This window comes from Mugil cephalus, chromosome 8, assembly GCF_022458985.1.
Source record: "Mugil cephalus isolate CIBA_MC_2020 chromosome 8, CIBA_Mcephalus_1.1, whole genome shotgun sequence".
Lineage (NCBI taxonomy): Eukaryota > Metazoa > Chordata > Actinopteri > Mugiliformes > Mugilidae > Mugil > Mugil cephalus.
In genome coordinates this window covers 19,637,140-19,657,421 of record NC_061777.1, presented here as the reverse complement: position 1 = coordinate 19,657,421, position 20,282 = coordinate 19,637,140, and the positions used below count along the sequence as shown (strand labels likewise).

The 20,282-nt window shown below is 44.0% G+C and overlaps 3 protein-coding genes across 4 annotated transcripts; 2 read left to right on the top strand and 1 right to left on the bottom strand.

The window, feature by feature from the left end:
* The first annotated feature begins 420 nt into the window (after positions 1–420).
* Positions 421–1,520, top strand: LOC125012701 (immediate early response gene 5-like protein). Its single transcript, XM_047592795.1, has one exon. It carries the CDS (start codon positions 573–575, stop codon positions 1,449–1,451), a length of 879 nt encoding a protein of 292 aa, XP_047448751.1. The 5' UTR covers positions 421–572; the 3' UTR covers positions 1,452–1,520.
* A 773-nt stretch (positions 1,521–2,293) lies between these two features.
* On the top strand, positions 2,294–7,556 carry zgc:154046 (Carnitine O-acetyltransferase-like). The gene is made up of 14 exons (XM_047592167.1): positions 2,294–2,444; positions 3,539–3,808; positions 4,059–4,177; positions 4,739–4,792; positions 4,880–5,045; positions 5,188–5,362; positions 5,460–5,638; positions 5,724–5,824; positions 5,915–6,034; positions 6,128–6,250; positions 6,379–6,514; positions 6,596–6,658; positions 6,744–6,881; positions 6,996–7,556. Exons 1-14 carry the CDS (start codon positions 2,418–2,420, stop codon positions 7,209–7,211), a joined length of 1,887 nt encoding a protein of 628 aa, XP_047448123.1. The 5' UTR covers positions 2,294–2,417; the 3' UTR covers positions 7,212–7,556.
* adamts13 (ADAM metallopeptidase with thrombospondin type 1 motif, 13) lies at positions 7,544–17,273 on the bottom strand. Of its 2 annotated transcripts, none has more exons than XM_047592165.1 (29): positions 17,059–17,273; positions 16,713–16,779; positions 16,417–16,550; positions 16,077–16,160; positions 15,718–15,842; positions 15,472–15,618; positions 14,926–15,060; positions 14,499–14,649; positions 14,298–14,402; positions 14,022–14,173; positions 13,858–13,921; positions 13,538–13,664; positions 13,286–13,434; positions 13,075–13,195; positions 12,798–12,878; positions 12,519–12,700; positions 12,264–12,420; positions 11,851–11,980; positions 11,572–11,751; positions 11,204–11,402; positions 11,023–11,125; positions 10,351–10,480; positions 10,005–10,181; positions 9,709–9,913; positions 9,115–9,469; positions 8,894–9,037; positions 8,629–8,805; positions 8,018–8,193; positions 7,544–7,919 (listed from the first exon to the last, which is right to left on the bottom strand). In XM_047592165.1, the coding sequence occupies exons 1-29, from the start codon at positions 17,134–17,136 to the stop codon at positions 7,764–7,766; spliced, it is 4,191 nt and encodes a 1,396-aa protein (XP_047448121.1). In that variant the 5' UTR covers positions 17,137–17,273; the 3' UTR covers positions 7,544–7,763. The 2 variants fall into 2 exon arrangements, with proteins under 2 accessions (XP_047448121.1, XP_047448122.1); XM_047592166.1 differs by having other exon boundaries at positions 16,713–16,759; positions 17,059–17,124.
* Between the last annotated feature and the right edge of the window lie 3,009 nt (positions 17,274–20,282).

Genomic DNA, 20,282 nt, shown 5'->3' with positions numbered 1-20,282 from the left:
CGGTACACTGTGACTCTGTTAATATCTGTCCCATTTTCTTATTTTTCTTTTTGTTTTCCTAGTATGTCATTACACGTTACCATTGTATTTGTCATACATAGTTTGCTATTCTACTGTATCTGCGATGTTCTTATTGTGCCACTTTATACATTCTGTTTTATTATGATTTTTATTCCGCTGTATTCTTTCCCACTGCTCAGTTTCTATTCAGTTCTATTCTACACGGACAATAAAGTCTAATGATTTTTGTCTGCACTGAGATTTAAAAAGATCAGAACACATTTAGTGAAATGCAGCATGCTCGCTCCTACGTGCATTTTGAATGAGCCTAGTAGTGATATTTGCGTATAACAGAAGCACCGCCTCCTTCCCATTGGACAATGTCTATGTGAGGGCGTGGCAAGGAAAGATGAGAGTTGCAAATCCATGCCCTTACTGGGAAGACATGGAGCGCTATGGACACAGTCTACACGAATCCAGTAGGAATCTCAACTAAAGACATACATATTTCTCCGGTTCGGAAGCAAACGATTTGAGAGACTGAGAGGAAAGAAAGGGTGGCCCGCTTGAGGATGGAGTGTGCATTTGACGCACAGAATCTGATCTCCATTTCTTTGAGGAAAATCCAAAGCTCCAGGACGCAGAGAGGAGGCATCAAGCTCCACAAGAACTTACTGGTAACGTACGTACTGAGAAACGCCAGGCAGTTTTATATGAGCAAAAACTTGTCGCAGGCGCAGAGGACGCATCCCTACGAGGATGTAACGGCAGTCCACGAAAGGCAAGACTATCTTGAATTGACTGGGAGCTTTACGGAGTTGGCTGATGACTTCTACTGCAACTTTAGTGGGGTTGAGTCCGACACTTGGCACTGCGGAGCGCACCAGCCCAACGGCCAGCCTGCAGAGGTGGCGCACCAAGACGCATCTGCCTGCGCAATGGTTTTACCAAGTGACTCTAACCTCATGGTTTCGGAAGCCTGTTGGAGCTGTGCCGACAAGTCCTCCTGGGAGTTACCTATCCTAAACACACAAGCCAACCAAAAGACTGTCTTGGACTTGGACACCCATGTGGTGACTACTGTCACGAATGGATACTTCCACTCAGACTGTTGCGCGCAGCCAAAACAGCCGCAGGGCGCGCAGTGCTACACTAAAAAGCGAAAGATGGACACAAGTTATCACATTGTTGATCCAGAGTTTTATTTGCCAGACTTTTGGCCGGTGCCATGTAAAAGGATGCGGAGTGATGACGATTCTTACTCAGACTCGGAACAGTTGGACAGCACGAACATCTCCAACCTGATCTCAGTGCTGGGTTCAGGTGGACTATCTGAGTTTGTGAGTTGGCAGCAGACGGACCTTGAGCAAATATTCGCCGCTCAAACAATTTGTTTAAAACATACACTGTTAACAGGCAGCGGTTGGACCAGAGCAATCGAAGCATTTTGATTTGTATGACTGTTTATCTTTGTATCGTTTTATTTTATTGCTTTCAAATAAACCATGACACGACTGCAATTCTTTCTCCCTCTTTGCTCTGTTATTGAGAAATATTGCTGAAATGTGATTATATGGAGCAATCATATCGGTTTCCGATTGCATTTGCACATTGACATTTCTCGTGCCAATTAATATCATTTCTTCACACAGTATAAGTTCATTGTATGTTCTGGGTAGCCGTTTTTTGGGGGGTACTGGAGTCTGTATTTGGTTTGTAGCCTATTTCCTGAAGAAATGAGTCAACTCTGTTTCTCTGGAAGGATGTTGGACGAGCACCACCATGTGGCCGGTGACGGACTATACAGCCTCATGCACCAGCTCCACAGAATATCATTCTGTAATGTATTATTTATATCAGGGCCTGCTTTGATTAATCAATAAAAACTAACATCATTTAAAAAAAACACCGATGTATTGGCTTTACATTGAAGCTTCTGCTCCCGATCACATGACTTGTTTCACTAAATATATTGTGTATGAAAGTGTGTTTAAGTTACAGCCTATTTCTATGGGTTTGGTGACCTTGTATTTTTCATATGATTATTAAATATTTTACAATATAGGGACTAACTATAACTACTCTTATAACTAAAAGTAAAAAAATACGTTTATTAATGGCCCGATTACTAACTGGCTTATTTCTTCAAATAAATTAACGCGTAATGTTTCGTGCTACAAGACTTTGTGTAAAGGGTCCCTTATAGAAACAGGAGTCTCCTATGTATCAGACTCCACTAAAAAAAAAACGGGACTTTTAGGGGAGTGTTGGTACTTGTCTTTGCTCCATGGATCCGAAGGGGGGCGGACACAGACAACTGAGAACAGACAGTGCTTGTCCTTGAGACATGACTTCCCTAGCATTTCCCATCTATATTCCCGGGACAGTCAAAGACGTTAGCGCGTCTGTCTGACAAGATGCTGGGTGTTTTTGTCAGAACCGTGGTGAGTGTGCTGCTGTTGTTGTTGTCTTTTCTACATGCATTTAACTGCGTAATTACAAGCACAGCAACATTGGTGTTACGGCATCACTGTGAAGGGGGTGGGGCGCGGTACGGGGCAGCAACAATGTGACAAATAAGGTTAAAATATAACTCAGCGGATGTTTCACTAATGTTATGTTGTGTCGGACGGTCAGTTCAGATCGTGTTTAGCATGTCATCTAGATGTGACATTTTGCATAATGTTAGCTAGTTTAGCCGAGAGCACAACTTAACGTTAGCTTAACGCCTGTGTTGCTAAAAGGACACCGGAAACAGAAATATAAAAGCAGTTACAGCCCAAACAGAATCCACTCTTAGTATTATAGAATTGTTCTTTATGCTGTTTATTTTGTTCTGTTATGCTAATAATGCAACAACTCCGCAACTAACAGTGGTCAAAATAGTTTTATTTTGATTATACCAACCGGAAGTTCATTATTTGACTCCCGCGGGCTTTACATTACAAAAACATAATGTGAAATTTATTGGCTACCATTTTTTGCAGCCATTCTGCCTTTTCCATTTTTTGCTTATTTAATGACTGGATGTTGATAAATAGTTGAGGATGTGATCTTTCATGTATGCTTGTTTTAGTTTAGAGCCATCTACCAGGCTCAGCTGTGTCAACCTTCTATTTATATGCTGGCAGAGGCTGCAGCAGTGGGTCCAAACAAATACTGCAAATGCTTCCTTCTCTTGTTTTGGTGTCAGTTTTCACAGACTAAATTGTCCCACTGTAAAGCATCTGTGGAAATGTTCACACTCTGAATCCGTCACAAATAGTCATTTAATTCTGCAGCCTTTGATGGCATACACATAACAACAACATGTTGACACCTGAGATTTGGGACATAAGTCACATCTGCAGTCCACTTAAGTTAAACTTCTGGCATCACTTTGGAGTTAAACTTCTGGTTTAACTTCAGTGATTATCCATAGGCTTAAACGTCAACAGTTAAGATTAATAATCAGTGCAACGATTCACATATTCGTGTGCTTTTTGCCCGCGTAATCTGTAATGGTAGAGTTTGTGCGTAACTACTTCACGTCCTACAGCTGCGGCCAGGCGTGACGAAGCCGTGTCGCCTGGTCAGACCGATAATACAGATCCCTGAAAGGACCCTGGTCAACCAGGAGGGTTTGCCTAAGCTTCCTGTGCCACCCTTGAAGCAAACATGCGAGCGCTACTTAGCCGCTCTGGAGCCCATCGTCAGCAAGGAGGAGCTGGATTACACCCGGGAGCTGGTTCACGAGTTCCTCAACGGTGGTGTGGGACAACGGCTTCAGAAAGAACTGGAACGACGGGCACGCAAGACAGACAACTGGGTACATGTTCTTTTGATTTTATTTAGCTGGGCGAACACACTGAAACGTGGTCTTTGATAGAAGGTAAATGTTGAAAGTGCCTTGATTAAATAACTGTGCTCAGGCTCTATTGAGGGGGTTTAATCAGATGCACATGGTTTTAATTTGGACTGAGCTCTGTATCACGGGCCAAGAAGTTACGTGGACGTTTACTATATGGAGTTGTGTATCCTAATATGTATGATCCTGCCTGACTGCTGCTTTTACATAGCTGACAGAATGGTGGATGCAGTCGGCCTATTTAGACTGCCGAATGCCCGTGGCGGTTTACACCAGCCCCGGAGTCGTGCTCCCCCGGATGCACTTTCAAGATCGCCAAGGACAAATGAGGTGAGAAACCAGGACAAAGTGCTTAACTTACTAAACAAGTCTCTCCAATCACATAAAAGAGGAGCTGGTACTTCTAACGATGTACATTTCCTGACTCCCAGCAACCTTTCTCATAATTGTCGGGAGTATAAGCACAGTCATAAAGCTGTTTCCTAAAGTGATTTAGTTTGTGTTGAAGTATAGTATAAACAAGCTCCTATGAAGCCGGAGTCTCAGTCTGACCTTTGCACAGTCGTCTCTTTACATGCTGGCTATTTAAAGCTTCTCATACCGTTGCTCAGCTGTTTTTGACTACTGTGACCCATCGGATATGCAGTGGACATTGTGGCCCTATAATGTTATAATGCGTGCTAATATAAATGTTGCCGATGCTGGAATGGTATGGATGCATTGTTAATACTGAATAACATGGAATGTCATTTACTCGTGAATGTCCCCATTTGGAGTTGATTATTAACAGTAGAATTTTATAATGTTTGAGCACTAGTGCAGCATTAATACAGAATGATGTTTGGATACACTGTACTACATTTCAGTCACATCATGGTTTCTTCTCTGCAGATTTGCGGCGAGACTAATCGCAGGAGTGTTGGACTTCAAAAAAATGATTGACACGTACGTTTCAAACACTGCACTGTTGTGACAGAGAGCTCGGTACTGACTGTTGGTTTACAAAACTGCACGAATCTCATTGTGTCATAGCGATACTCTGCCTGTAGAGTATCTGAGTGGAAAGCCACTGTGTATGGACCAGTATTACCAGATCCTGTCCTCCTGTCGTATTCCCGGACCAAAGAGAGACACTGTTGTAAATCACGCCATCGGGAAAACAGCCCCTACTCACATCACCGTCGTCCACAACTTCCAGGTGACCTACATGGCCCTTTAGCACTTCAGACATTTGAATAGCAGCAATTTTTATAGCAGTGTTATCATACGTAGAATGCTAAAAGAAATACAGAATCTGTGAGATCTACAGAATCTAATTGAACCTTTCTTGCCTCCTGCAGTTCTTTGTATTGGATGTGTACAACAGCGACGGTAGCCCTCTAACAGTAGATCAGATTTACATGCAGTTGGAGAAGATCTGGAACTCCTCTTTGCAGACTAACAAGGAACCGATTGGCATCCTCACATCACAGCACCGCAACACCTGGGGGAAGGCCTATAACAACCTCATTAAGGGTGAGAAGAGGAGGGGACAAAACCTCAGGGACCGCTAGTTGTGTTCTATAGTTAGAAAGAGCATACGCGAGTGTAAGAAATATTTTTCTTTTCTCAGATAAGACAAACAAGGAGTCGGTCCGTGCAATCCAGAAAAGCATCTTCACAGTTTGTTTGGATGCTCCCATGCCGCGGGTGTCAGATGAGCTCTATCAGAGCCGCGTGGCTGCTCAGATGCTGCACGGAGGAGGAGCTCGCTGGAACAGCGGCAACCGTTGGTTTGACAAGACGTTACAGGTCGGTTTGAGAGAAATTACTTAAAATAGTCAACCTGACTTTGGAAATGACTCAAGGTTTGAAGGTGCTTTCAAATCGTCCTCAGTTCATCGTTGGAGAAGACGGTACTTGTGGACTGGTGTACGAACATGCGCCTGCCGAGGGTCCGCCCATTGTGTTTCTCATCGATCACGTTGTTAAATACATGTAGGTTTCTTTAAGCCTTTTTGATGAGCATTTTTTTCCTGTTGTCAGATGAACTCGGACTGACTCATCAGTTCACATTTTCGTCAACAGGCAGAGGACTGAAATAGTTCGCTCCCCTATGATTCCTTTGACAATGCCTCAGAAACTACGATTTAACATCACACCTGAGATCAAGAGAGACATCGAGAAAGCCAAACAAAACATGAACATGTATGTACAGTTCATTTATGATTATTATTTTTTTATTATTTCAACCTGAAGGCAGCCATTTTGTTTAACTCTGTATTTTCTTCCTTTTGTTAGAATGGTACAAGACTTGGATGTCAAGGTGCTCATGTTTTCTCATTATGGGAAAAAGGTGCCTAAGCAACATAAGCTAAGTCCAGATGCCTTTGTGCAGATGGCTCTTCAGCTTGCCTACTTCAGGTAAGAAATCCTCTCATAGTTTATCTACAACTGTAATGTACAGTAGATTGTACTGACATTGTTTACTCATCAATCTACCTCCAGGGGACAAATCATAAATCATTTTCATTTCTGTGCTTGAATTCTAGGATGTATAACGTTTGCTGCTCCACCTATGAGAGCGCATCGTTAAGAATGTTTAAATATGGACGAACAGACGCAATCCGCGCAACTACTGTACAGTCGTTTGAGTTCGTCCAGGCCATGCAGGACCCATCCAAACAGGTACCGTTACACTGTTCCGCAGTTGATGCGCCGTGTGCACCGTGTGAGATGTCTAGATTGAGCAGTCATTTTTTCCAACAGAACACAGAGAGGTTGGCGTTGCTTCAGAAGGCTGTTGAGACGCATAAGGAAAACACATACAACGTGAGAGCCGGGGTTCATCTTTAAAAATACCGTCTTTAAGAAATGCCATCGGCTGAGTCTCGGTTTTAAACTTTTTGTTTTTCAGGCAATTCATGGACAGGCCATTGACAGGCACCTCCTCGGTCTGAGGTTACAGGGTATTGAAGATCTGACCTCAATGCCAGAGATATTCATGGATACCTCCTTTGCTGTTGCTAATCACTATAATCTCTCTACCAGCCAGGTACAGTTGCATCTAAGAAAAACCAACAGTCTGTTATTTCGGAGCAAATTATGATTTGTCCTCATATTTGTTTACTTGCGTATTTGCCCTCATCTCTCCGGCCTCTGTGTCTAGGTTGGCTCCAAGACAGACTGTGTGATGTGCTTTGGTCCAATGGTGCCAGATGGCTATGGAGTGTGCTACAATCCCATGGATGAGCACATCAACATCGCCATCACAGCCTTCAACAGCTGTGAGGAGACGCACGCTGCCAAGTTTGCCCAAGCTGTAGAGGAAGCACTGTTAGACATGAGAGCTCTCCTGGAAGACACGGCCACGGCCAAACACTGATCCCACGTAGGAGGCTGGCTCGGTTTTGTGTGGGAGCTGGAACTGAACCGGTGCTGGAGTCGTTGGCAGGACGCCACTCTGGCATGGACGCACAATGTACTGAGTGTGTTGAAGCTAAGGCTAAACCTGTTACCAATGGGATTGTGGGAAATGTAATGTTTAGTTGTCATTGCACTGCCTTTAAGACAAGCAGCAGTTGTCTGTGATGGAATTTCTATATTTTAATATATTGTGTTATATGTATATGGATTTGCAAATTGTTATAACTTTATTTGTACTTAAGCGGTTCACGGTGCAGGCCTCAAAATGACAGTTCTCATTTAAACTAAAGATTTTTGGTTGGTTTGTTTATGTTTTATTTACGGTCAAAAGAATTAACACTTTGGCAAAACAACCCATTTGACAGAAAGATCTTGCTGAAGATTTTGTGCTCAGCAGCTTTGAAGTGACTGTTAATTACTGTTAATCACAAAAAAAAGTATTGTAAACTAAAGAAATGTTAAAAAACATATAAATCGATCAAAACCTCCCGAGAATAGTTAACATCTAGTATCAGAGACGTATAAAGGAATATTCAGCTCTGAAGCTCCCTTTGGAATGCAAGTAGTCTCCATGAAATTCCATTTCGGCCATATTTCCAGAAGAGTGCCAGTGAAACAGCTGCTGGCCTTTAAACACATTGGTCTTCAAGACGTCCATATCTCGGATCTGAACAAGAGACAAAAGAACATCCCAGGCGTTATTGCACTTATTCCACTATCAAGAATGTAGCATATTGAAACGTGTGTTGAAAAGCTTGTATGCACCATAATGTATGTGGACTGGGAGTTGGTGGCGTTGAATACTAATCCTATGTGTAGAGCTTGGATCCTGATCTTCACTGAGGGAGGGGCATTGATGAGCACTCGACAGGTGTGGTTATTGTTGGACGTTACTGGATTCTCAAAGACACCACTCGGCGAAAACAGCTGAATGTCGCAGGCTGTGAGGCAAATGGGAGGTATATTTAATCTTTGGTGCGCATGACATCACCTGCACGGTCTTCATGCTGTTCAATGCAGATGCGACAGAATGCCAGAGAAGCTGAAAATGGTTGAACTTGTGAGAGTGTGTCAGCTGCTGATTACGATCTATGGCATTCTATTATGCTATGCGACACAACAAGATGAAAATCTGAAAGAAAGAAAAAATGCTAAACTATAGCAACAACCTTTGCAGGACTTTGATGTCTGATTTCATTTACTTTCACAGTTTCATATTTTGTATCTCTGGATGGAAAATTTCCAACCCCTTTGGCTCCTACAAGGGGCTCAAATCAATTGTAGCTGCGTCCTCTCAAACTGAAGCATCCTTCTTCATTAATCACCGTCCTTACCTTCCAATACATTTCGGACCTTCCCACAATCTTCCATCTTACCCTGATGGCTCCTCTTCGTATTTTTCTGTGAACCGTAGGTAAAGACCATCCCGTTCCCAGGAGTGAGCAGGTTCTGACGCACCATCAGGACATTGGTTCTGGTGGTCAGCTCACTGCTTGCTAACTGCGCGCACTTCCTCACGAGTGCCAGCCGGTCAAAGAAGGCCACGTACTCCTCTGGAACAACGCATGTCACACATGTTAAGTTTGCTGCAGTGGCCACTGCAAAGGAAAGGGCTGCAACCACCTTTCTAATTAGACTTACTTTTTCTGCAGTCCAAGGAGCTAGATATCACCTTAATGTGAATGACCTCATCGAGGGGACGACCTATGGATACTGTGCAACGGTGGGAAGCATCTTTCAAATCCACCGTGCCTGATTCCTCCAGGAGTAGCTGTCCACATGCACCTAGAAGAGAGCACACTTATTATAATCACTCTCTGCTTTCATTTGATGATGAGTCCTCAAATTGTCAGTCTGCTTACTGGATTTAGGGGTTGGGATCACGGTTGTGGCAATTTGAGGGATGGTGATGGCCTCTGTTGGGCTAGGACGAAGATGGCCCTTGCGGTGCCGTGGTGTATCTTCATGGGTCAGACTGGGAGATGGGTGCGGACTCTCTGTGAGGTCTACCTTCTCGACAGCACGCATTGTAGAGGCGGCATCAGGAGCCACAGTCGATGTGGGCAGTGCGTCTCCGCAGCCGCCCGTGTAGCAGCCCTGGATGGTGATTGGCTTGGGCATGTGCATGCAAAATGTAGGGCTGAGGGGCTCCGGCTTAGAGGGGCCCATGCAGGACACGGCTCTGGACTGGATCCCGTATCCACAGGACACTGAACACTGAAGAGCAACACGACACGGTCTGTCAGGGCGGTCCACTGGCTCGGCAACATCAGTTATAAACAGACATGATGTATCACACAATAATCAGTATCTGGGTGAAGAAAAGTGGCAAAATAATGTAGGGCTGTGCATTTTTGATGCTAAAAACTACTGTGTCTTGGGACAACTTTTTTTTTTATCTATTGGTTAATCAATAAATCAGTGATCCATTCTAATCTTTGTCCTCTAAATTGTACCTGGCTCCATGGCTTCACTTCCCACCTAAAGGTGCAGACTTGCACCAGGCAGGGCACCGTGGTGGCTGGTTTGATAGCTGCATGACAGCTGTCCTCTGGCACCACGCTCTCCTTACCGTGGAGAAACTGAAGACAAGACACGGTCCTCTGAGCTACACCCAGGTCACAGGACACAGAGCAGGGCGATGTACTGAGTACCTTCCATCTGGACAAGTGACAGTGGTGAGATGATTTTTGGCTTTGCACAAATTTGGCTCAGACGTGTGTGTGTGTGTGTGTGTTTGTGTGTGAGTTACCTTGCTGGGCAGCTGTGAGTGTTACATGAAACCACTGCCGTGGGTTTGGGAAGGTCCGTACACTCTGAATCCTCCAAAACCTCCTCCTCCCCTTCAGCTTCTCGAGCACAGTACAGCACCCTGTTGGCCACCCCTCCTCCACACGTTACACTGCAGACCCCTTGCTTAGAGTGCCACCTGGTGGTTATAAAAACATTGCTTTCATTTTGAATCCCATATTTTAAACTTTCGGCTCTAAATATACACATGTAATAGCTTTGATGCAGAAAGCAAGCATGTAGAAATAGGGCATAGCATTGTACAGCAAATGCTGGGCCCCATATGCATGTTAAATACTGTGTCTCACATAGGAGGGCAGGAGGAAGGGTTGCATATCTCAGACTGTGGCTCAGGTTTGGTGGACGCGTCACAGTGGAAGTCAGGCACACCCAGTCTGGTCTGGTGGTCCACACAAGAAAACCACACCTGCAGAGTTCCTACAGCACACAAGCAGTGGGCTTTGAGATGTTATACCTGAAAAAATGTGTGTCTCACTGCGATGGACTATTTACATTGATCAGCCACAACATTAAAACCACAGGAGACAGGAGAAGTAAATAACGTTGACCATCTGTTGACAATGGAATGTTCTGCTGAGAAACCTTTGGACCGGGCATTCGTATGAACGTTACTTAGACATGTACCACCCACCTAGACCAGACCAGGCGCCCACACCCCAAACTCAGAAACCGTTTAGGAAAACACAAAAACAGCACAAGGCCTGGCCTCCAAATTCACTAGATCCCAAACTTATCAGTGATATGATCCACAGAGTCCCCTCCCATCAACCCACAGGACCCAAAGACCCCCACTAACAACACTGTGTTGCCAGACACCACAGGAGACCCTCAGAAGGCCCATGTCCATTCTCTGATGAGTCACAACTGGCACAAGGGAGACCTACACAATATTAGGAAGGTGGTCATAATGTTATGCCTGATCGGTATATGCTCTATGAAGTACTGTATACATTTTTTACCATTTCCACAGGTCTTTGAACACTGGCCGATAATAGGGCTCCACACATAGACAGGGTCTTGTCTAGAGCGCGGTAACAAGCCAGACTTTAGAACAGGCTGCTCCTGTTGAAGACAGACAATGTTTTAGACAAGCTTGATGTTTTGATGTGGCAGCGAGATTTTATTTATTTACCAATTTACCTCTCCCTTAGATTCCCACCCGATGGGACAGACATCGACCACACAGGGCACGGACTCAGGTGGTTTGATCTGCTTTGAGCAAAAGCTTTGATCAACTTCAACGTCCTCACCGTGCTCCGGCCGGACGCACGACACGATGCGTTTTGCTTCGCCTGGCCCACACACTGCTGAACAATCCCCTGGCTCTGACACACGCCATCTGTGGACACACATAAGTGTGTAAAAAAACAAAAACAACAACAAAAAAAAAGATCCTTCATATCACGTGGTCATAGGACCACATTATTTTAAGTAATTAGTAAATACCTGGCCAGATATAATGTATCTGGCCAGGTACAATGATTTACAGTGCAGTGTACACTTTATACCTGGCTGGACAGTGTTGCAGGTTGCATTTTTCAGCAGCATGTGGAGCAGCATCGGGTGGACATTCAGAGTCTGGAACCTTTACCACATTTGATCCAAGATTTTGGACACATCTCACAGGACGCGTCCTCTCTCCCCCACCACACGAGGCACTACAAGGCCCAAACATGCCTGCTTCCCACCTGTAAAATACTAAATTATTCATTCGCGCTCTTCTGTGCTGAGCTGAACGTGTATGTCAGCATAAAGGAGAAAAAAACAAGGCTGAGGATGGTCCTAACCTGGGGGGACAGGGCGAGAGCTGACAGGTTGTGTGGAGTGCTACAGTTGGAGGAGGTGTTTCACAGTTGTGTTTCTCCAAATGAATATTGGCATCTCCATCTATGCAGACATATTCCTGCTTCTGTACACCTAATAAGAGCGGAGAGAAGAAAGACTGTGCGATTTAACTGCAATACTGTAAAGAAAAAAACAGTAAAAGAAACTGCAGAAGTGATTCACAAGTCTTTAATTTACAGATTAAACACTGTAAGAACATCTACACAATAAACAGTAAGGATGGAATAACATCGCACCCAAAAATGTCAAAATCATCACACAAAAGCCACTTATTTAGGATTTCATTTGTAAAAAAAAAAAAAAACAAAAATCAAAATCAGCACTACTTTAATTACATCTGCATACATATACTTACCTGATCCACAGGTGACAGAGCAGGGTGTCGTGACAACGGACCATTTGCCTTTAGGTGTGTTGTCTGTTAAGTCACTGTCTCTGGTCGGGACATAGAACTGGTAGCTAATGTTTGGATTAGTTTTCTCGCCATATTCTTTTCCATATTTGCGATAGATCTGCAATCAGATTTTTTAAAAATTTTTTTACTGTGTATGGATGCCAGATGTCATTCTTTTTTTTTTTCTTTTTTTTGGTGTTGTATGCTCCATTTTACCTGCATTTTTATCTCTTTTTGCAACGGTCCGGGCAGTAGAAGCTCCTCCCTCTCAGGCAAGAGGTCGGGGGTCAGGTGGAGGTTGTACTCTATGCGGTTTTCATCCAGCGGAGATGGGTGGGTCATGTTCAGAGCCATGTTGCCCGTTCCGGACACAATGTACTGATCTCCAATCATTAAAGCTGTGGGCGTAAAGTCCAAGAACAGCTCCAGTTAGTCCAGGTTCTGATTATGTGTTGTTTTAGAGTTGTGAATCCCTTCTGCTGTAATGCCACTCACCCATATGAGTGAAGACAGGGGCCCTGTTGACAATATGAACCTGCGTGGCGTTCACTGGCAGAGAGAGGAAGGTGGTGTACTCTGAAACAAAAAGCCTGAAATATAACACTTGTAGGATGGTTGAGCTCTTAGGGCTGCTTGTTAATTAAGCTTTTTTATTCATTGCTACAGCCCAAAGGTATTGAATTAACTGTCTTGCCGGGAAAAGCTGTAATTGGATCACATTTAAGAAGCTGTGTAGTTTTCCTTAATAAATGGCCTGGTGTTCGACAGATACCTCTAGCCTGACCACCACTGTAGGAGTTAGATGTCAAACTGCAGGAGGATCCGTCTCCACCACACACCCCACACACGTCCCTCACTTTCCCTGAGTGCAGCACACCGTCACAGCCAAACAGCTGATCAGAGACAAAACATTGAGCTAAAATTAAAGCGGGGAAGATGATATCTGCTCGCCTGCGTGCACGGTCTCGTTTAGCCATCTCTACCTGGCATCTGCCTCTCAGGCAAGCGGCCGTGACGCCGAATGGAGGCGGGCTGTCTGACTCGCAGCGGGTGCCGTCCACAAACTGAGAACCGCGGCTCACGATGAAGTTTTCTCCTTGTGACTGGCACATGTACCGGCACTGCTCATCCCCTGTGTTTTTTAAAGAAACGAAAACATTATCTACCTGTGCTAAAGATGTGTTTTGTTTTGTTTTTTTTTTACATGTGAAAAACAATGATTTCTTTACGCCCACCTTTTGCGAAGCCCACAGCAGGGATCCAGGTGTAGAAGGAGGCCATCTTTGGCACCAGGTAGAGAGGATGGACATCTGTTTGGGAACACTGCTCTGCCATGAAATCCAGCTGCGTGTGCTTACAAGGCTACAAACAAAACAAAACAAAAACTTCATGGCCTTTCTTCTACCTCAAAGTCATTTGATCGATTCTTCTATTTTTATGGGAGCTCTACCACTGAATTGCTAACCAAAAATAACTCAAACTGGGATGAGTACAATGATCCACTGAGTAAATAATACTGTATAGAGGCCTACTGCAAACACTAGTATGGCCTTACCCACTGGTGACAAAGTTCAGCCTCAATATCTGGACCCTCACAGTCCTTGCCCCCAAAAGCAGGTCTGAAAATTAAACACAGTTAGCATAGGTTTCACGAAATCAAAATGTTGTCAGAACTCGGCACTGACAGATGCTCGCGTCAGATTTAAATTTTTTTTTTACCTCGGGTTGTTGCATTGCCTTGTACGAAGTGTGACTCCCCCACCACACGTCCGTGAGCAGGTAGAAAACTCAGACCAGCTCGACCAGGAGCCATGAACCACAACAGAGGAGCTGAGATCATCTGGAGACACACAACGCCCCTTTAGACACCACTGCAAGAGAGGGTTGCATCTCATGAATAATATACATTGGTTGTATTTTATTCATTTATTTATTTATTTATTTTTTCGAATATGGCACTCTGGGAGGATGATTGCGCTAAAATCACAGCAGTACCTGATTAGGAGCGCACTCTGTCCCATCAAGCAGTGGAACCAGGAGGCGTTTACAGGAGCTGTCATCATCAGGACTAATGTGACAGGACAGAACACGGCAAGCTGGCTGATGGAGACAGAGGTCAATATTGTGGTAATGTCGCACGTTTAAGATATTTAAATGTCGCCCAGCGTTATCGGGCTGATGCTACAGGTGACGTACCAGGTCAGGGTGGGTGAAGGAGCAGGCTCTGGCTGTGCTACCGAAAGCTATACGGCACTGGTCATCCACACCGTAGTACAGCCCCGGCTTCCAGTCTTGCAGCGAGCCTCCCATTGCAGGCAGATCTTTTACACATTCGGCTTTCCCTTCACTGGCAACACCAATATGTGTGACATCCCATTCCCAAACCACTCATACGCTATCACACCAAAAGACCCGATCTGACCTGATTTTCTACACAAACGAGGCTCTAAAGAGTTCAAAATTAATGGCAGGTTCAAAATGTGAAGAGGTAATCAGCCCTACTAACCTCAGGTGAACACATTAAGCTTTGACTTACAGATGAAATGCCCTGTCAACAGTGCCAGTTCTATGTGATGAACGACAGACTCTGTCATGCACAGCTGCTCTGAACAGGTTGCCCCACCTGAAGAATGTGAGCAGCTGCTGTCTGCTGCAGGGGGACCAGGTCAAATCCACACTGTTGTACCCTCCGTCAGAGGCCATCATGAACCCACTTCTGCTGCAGGTGTTTCCCACTCCGTCGTGGTTGATTCCAAAGCTGGGTAAAGTATTAACATTCGCTGGAGTAATAATTGTATCAGTTGGATGCTGGATGTTTTTATTACCACGGAGCTGTTTTATTCATGATATTGCGAGGCACTTAAATGTGATTCTGCCTATTTAGTGCATTCTTTTATCCCAGGCGCAGCGGCATTAATGAGTTTCTGAACTCTCTGTTTATGTTAAATTGAATCATTGACTGCAGACAAATTCATCATTTTGCATGTTTACCTGACTTCCCGAGTCAAAGGCGGTTCAGGTATACAGAAACAATTAATTTAAAGACTGAACCTTGCCTCTAGCTTCACTATAATTAGTACTAGCCTCGGAACATAACAGCTGAGCACGGCCTAAATGGTGCACAAACTAGATATTATGGGTGCTGATGAAGTGTTTGACTATTTCATACCTGTGTCCAAGCTCATGAGCGATGGTGATCCCCAGGTCGAAGCCCGTGTCCTCTGTGATCACACAGCTCCATTCACTGGAGCAAGCCCCACCCAGCTGTGCTACTCCCCTGACCTGATTGTTCCCATCAGGCAGCACCAGGTCATACCTATTTGCGATATTACGCATAAAGTAACTCATAAAGTAACTCATGGTTCCTTCACCCATAAAGTGTATGAGACACGTACTTATAGCATGGCTAACGCACCTTGTAATGTACAACAAAAGGTCCGTGTGTAGCGGGTCCGTGTCATTGGAGGGGTTGATCCTTCTGCCCCAGGCGCACACGCTTCTGAGAGAAGAGGTGATGTTGGTGGACATTTGGATCTCTGGCTAGAAGAGGGAAGACAGAACTGAGAGAGAGGTATGGCACTGAGGACACAGACGAGAATAAACGGAATTTAAGCACACATTTAACGTGACACAGCAGCCGCGTAATACTTATAAACGTTTACACAAAGTGCTACAGGGCTTTTAGATTACTACACTAGAGCTCTACGTCTAAAACCTGCTTATCTGTGAACATGACTTTTAATTAAGCTTGAGCTGTAAAAGGGGGCCACTAACCTCCGGCTCCGACAGGATGATCATGCGGACCAGGTGCACCCTCATGTTGGCGCCCAGGGTCATGTCTCTCAGCAGCTCTGAGGCCTGGGTGGAAATGAGAATAGAAGTTGGATTACTACATTTCTTCATGTTTAGAATGTGACAGGACTGTATGCAGGGATTTCCCGAGCTGGTTGTGGAAACATTACAACACACACAGCGCAACATCTGAATGAATTTTTCATCTCTAATTAGATTTTTTTTACTTCGTTTTTATATAATTTAAATTACAGATTTCTTCTTATACCAACTTTACCAATATCCTTCCATAGTTTGCTTTGCTGTTTTTGCCCAGACTTACAATGTTGAGATTGGTGAGGATGTATCTTTCAGTGTCCTGCTTGTGGACTTCCTGGACATCGGGCCCCACCACCACCAGAAGTTCCAGATGGGTGATATCAGGCATCGGAGCTGACCTACGCAGCCGCCTGCTTACTGTGAGCAGTGAGAGAGCACAGTATAGACATACCCCAGTGACCTAGTTACGTGCTGAGTAGTTAAACAAGTGCTGTCAGATGGTATTTTACTGTACACGTTGCACTTCATCACACCATTAACATTTATCATTTCATTGTGTCTTTATACAGATACACATACCTGAAGCATCAGGAGAAGAACCAGGATTGGAAACTATGTCTGTCTGACTGGTGGAGTGATGGAAAAGCTTTTAGAGGGATCAAAAAACATGTGCACATCCTTTAGAAACAGCAGCTTTGGACTCACATAACTTAATGTAAATGAAAATGGCTGAAATACAAAAGAATATATCAAGACTTTTGTTTGCTATCAGCAAGTACATCCAGTAGAACGTACTTATGGCTCTCTGCAGGGTTGTGGGTTTTCACATGATAAACAGTTTAAGAGTTCAATGTACTTTGCAGAAGTCCCGAGCAGTGGAATAACTAACCGCAGTGCCCCTGTGCACCCGCAGCTTTCCACCTACCTGGTCGAATGGAGAACTCATTACAGCGCTGAAACCCGGCAGCAGTAGCAGCAGACAGAGCCGAGTCATAAAAAACATGTTTCCCCTCTTCCTGTGAGTCTACCTGCTCTGCTTTAACACAAGGACAATATGTGATCCTCCTACTCAGGCAGGACAGGCCCAGGCCAAGAGGGTATGAGTAACATGTGTTTATGTACACAGTAGGGACAAAGTTGATGACGGTCACTCGTCATTTGACAGATACTGGGACCAAGAGGGCAGATTCTCATTGGCTGTATTTTAACAGGGCGCCATGACTAATTTGTGCCATTTCTCGTCTTTCACCACTGAGCAATCAAAACCTTTCAAAGACATTTTGTATTCGAAATGTTTTGCTGATGAGACAGAATCAGAGATGTCAGCTGCCATCTGTCATTTAGCAACAATCGTCCACCTTTAGGTCCTTGCGTATTTATATTTAGACCACCCACAGCTGCAATCATTGCCAAATGAATTCTAAAGCAATTATTATCATCAGTACTCGTTGTGGCCTGTTGCGGCCATGAGAGGGCAGTCATGATCCTGTGGATGAGCTGAAGGCAACTGGGAGGCTCCTCCACAAGAACAACAAAATAGCATCCCTCACGTGCATGGCTGACATAAAACCGATGCTAATTTGCTTATTTGGAGGGCAGAAAATAAATGTACAGTGAAAACAATCAAATGAAAGATATGATTGATTTTTCTGCGGGTAGCGACTGTAATTATGGTCCTTTGCTGTTTAAAGTCGGCTGGATGAAAGATGCTGATCTAGATTCAGCCATTAGTTGTGCCTTGTTAAAATCATTTGGAGGCTAAATGTAATTTTATCATTATGTTTCATACGCCTTTTGATAATACTATTACAGTAAATAGGGCCCTGGGCCCTTCAGAATTCATCAAAACTTAATAGGCAAACGCTTTATTCTTGCTATGAAAATAACACAAATATCCAGAAATAACCTAAACTGTTGTTACACCGTCCTAATAAATAGTGTTTGACCCTCTTCTCCTACTTCTGTTCCCCTCCATCCATTTCCCTATAGTTTACCTCCATAAACCTGGGTTTCAAGTCCCATCTGCCATTAGTCTACCAGATATCTGCCTGTTGTCGGTCTGAATTAACAGCTGGGTGTCACAGGCATTACACCAGCACCGTTATTCCACTAAAACCTCAATGCCATGCTGGATTTACCGAGCACAACAGACAGTGGTAAGTGATGTTGGATCCCCTACACCCATGTCTGTTCATTCACCGGATGGGAGCGATTTTAAATTTATGATACCCTAAATTATACATATCTAGCCATATGGGATGCTCTAGTGGGTACAACAGATGATGCCTCAGGAAAAGATTGTTTCGTCGCAGTTACTGAGGAAAAACAAACCTATGTTAAACACAGACAATTCATCCTCTCCTAAATACAGTCACATTTTCGTTGCCCTGGTTCTTCTAATTCTGCTGTTGGAAACTGTGCTTATAATCCTTCTAAATTGCATGTCACCCGCTGCAACCTTTTGGACAGACATTTAGTTAACCAAGCTTTTCATTGTAAGCCCCAACCTCTCAGTGTTTCTTTTTGAGATGCATTTATGTAGAGTGGCTCTAGCTTGTACATAAAAGGCTTCTCGTATGTCTGCTGCTCTTTGTCATCCTGTCCATCTGTCGCACTGCCACAAAAATTCATGTCTGCAACAAATGCGAACGTTCACCAGCCTCTTTATAGCAAACTCTTTATGTTCATTACTGTATGGAGGTTGAGCGTCGATGCTAACGTTTTACATCATGCGTTTGGGGTAACACAGATTACGGATGTTAAATTTAGAACCTCAAATGGAAGTCTTGTCTGGTGAGCACAGGCTGACAAACTGATTACTGAAATAACTGTGCTGTAATTGGCTTGATTGTGTGCATGTTTTGTTTTTTAATCTTGCAAGTTATCAGTTGTCACTATAACTAAAAGGCCTTGGTTAAATCTAGTCCGCCTTTCATGTCCGATTCCCTAAAGCTGCTTTTCTGTTCAAAGTTAGGCATGCGACTATTTATAAAACTGCCAGAGTGATGGATCAGATGTGGAATCAAAGTTACAGCCACCCGTAAAAATATCCCCAAAATGGCCTCATGACATCAGTTTTTCCAACATATGGATGTGCTTCTCAATCGTTATGTGCTTTGTTTGAATGCGTGTGTCTCTCCACAAGCTGCAATATAGGAAAATCTGTAAACCTGCTAAGATTTCCTCCTGCTGATGGAGTTTTTACTCCCTTCCTGTGCTCTCGCTGCTAATTAAGACAAATATTGTGTCGACGGTGTATTGTCAATCCTGAGATGATGACTTTCCAGCATGTAATGCGATACTGAGGATGCTGAAACTCAGCAGCACTGCAAAAAATATACAGATAGGTTCCAGGCTGCGGCGTCTCCCCAGCTGTTTTTAGCATATGTCATCGTATCAACATGATGCGAAGACGTTCCAGGGGCTTTTAATGACGCCCCTGTGCCGCTGATTATGATTTAATGACCATGTTGCGTGGTTTCTGATAAACTGACAATTATCCAAGTAATTGCTTGGAATCATTTTCAGGGGACGTGTTCTTGCGATGTGCTTTTCAACGATGGAATGATGGTGGAAGGAAAAGGAGTCGTCACTCACTTTGCGATGCTCTGCGTTGGTCTTCAATGGAAATGCCACTTTTCTGAATGTAAATGACTATCAGATACTAAAAAACAGTGGGAGCTAGATGCATTATCAATCTGATGTCTACATGCTACACTCTCCCCTGACTTTTGTCAGTGATGCAGCTATAAACAACGGGAGTACAGAGTATGCCCTGAAGTAATGGCAATTTAATTATAAATGATATCAAAGAAAATCTTTAAAGTCCCCATTAAACCAAATTTTATGTCTCTCTTTTATATGTCTTGCACTATAAGTCACCTATACAGCAGTATGCGGCCCAACAGTTGTAAATTGCACATACTGAGGGTAACACTGTTTTAGAGTTTGACATCTCTTGAAAAAAAAAGTACAAATCTTGATGACTCATCCTGCACTCGAGGGCGTATTCCAGTTTTGTCTCCGTCAAAATGCTGTCTCGAAATTTCATGCCCCCACCCCTCCCCACCCCTGCGTCTCTCCACCACCAATGATGGTATGAGTGAGGCGCTTGCCCAGGCTCCCGGAGCTGACCAATCAGAGCAGACC

Bases quoted from the DNA above. Each gene is read 5' to 3' on its own strand.
- LOC125012701 (XM_047592795.1), top strand. From the start codon at position 573: ATGGAGTGTGCATTTGACGCACAGAATCTGATCTCCATTTCTTTGAGG.
- zgc:154046 (XM_047592167.1), top strand. From the start codon at position 2,418: ATGCTGGGTGTTTTTGTCAGAACCGTG. The intron at 5,046-5,187 runs GTGACCTACATG...TGCCTCCTGCAG, and splicing joins CCGTCGTCCACAACTTCCAG to TTCTTTGTATTGGATGTGTA. The intron at 6,515-6,595 runs GTACCGTTACAC...TTTTTCCAACAG, and splicing joins TGCAGGACCCATCCAAACAG to AACACAGAGAGGTTGGCGTT.
- adamts13 (XM_047592165.1), bottom strand. From the start codon at position 17,136: ATGTTTTTTATGACTCGGCTCTGTCTGCTGCTACTGCTGCCGGGTTTC. The intron at 13,922-14,021 runs GTAAAAAAAAAA...TTTAATTTTCAG, and splicing joins AGGCAATGCAACAACCCGAG to ACCTGCTTTTGGGGGCAAGG. The intron at 8,194-8,628 runs GTAAGATGGAAG...TTTGCCTCACAG, and splicing joins TACGAAGAGGAGCCATCAGG to CCTGCGACATTCAGCTGTTT.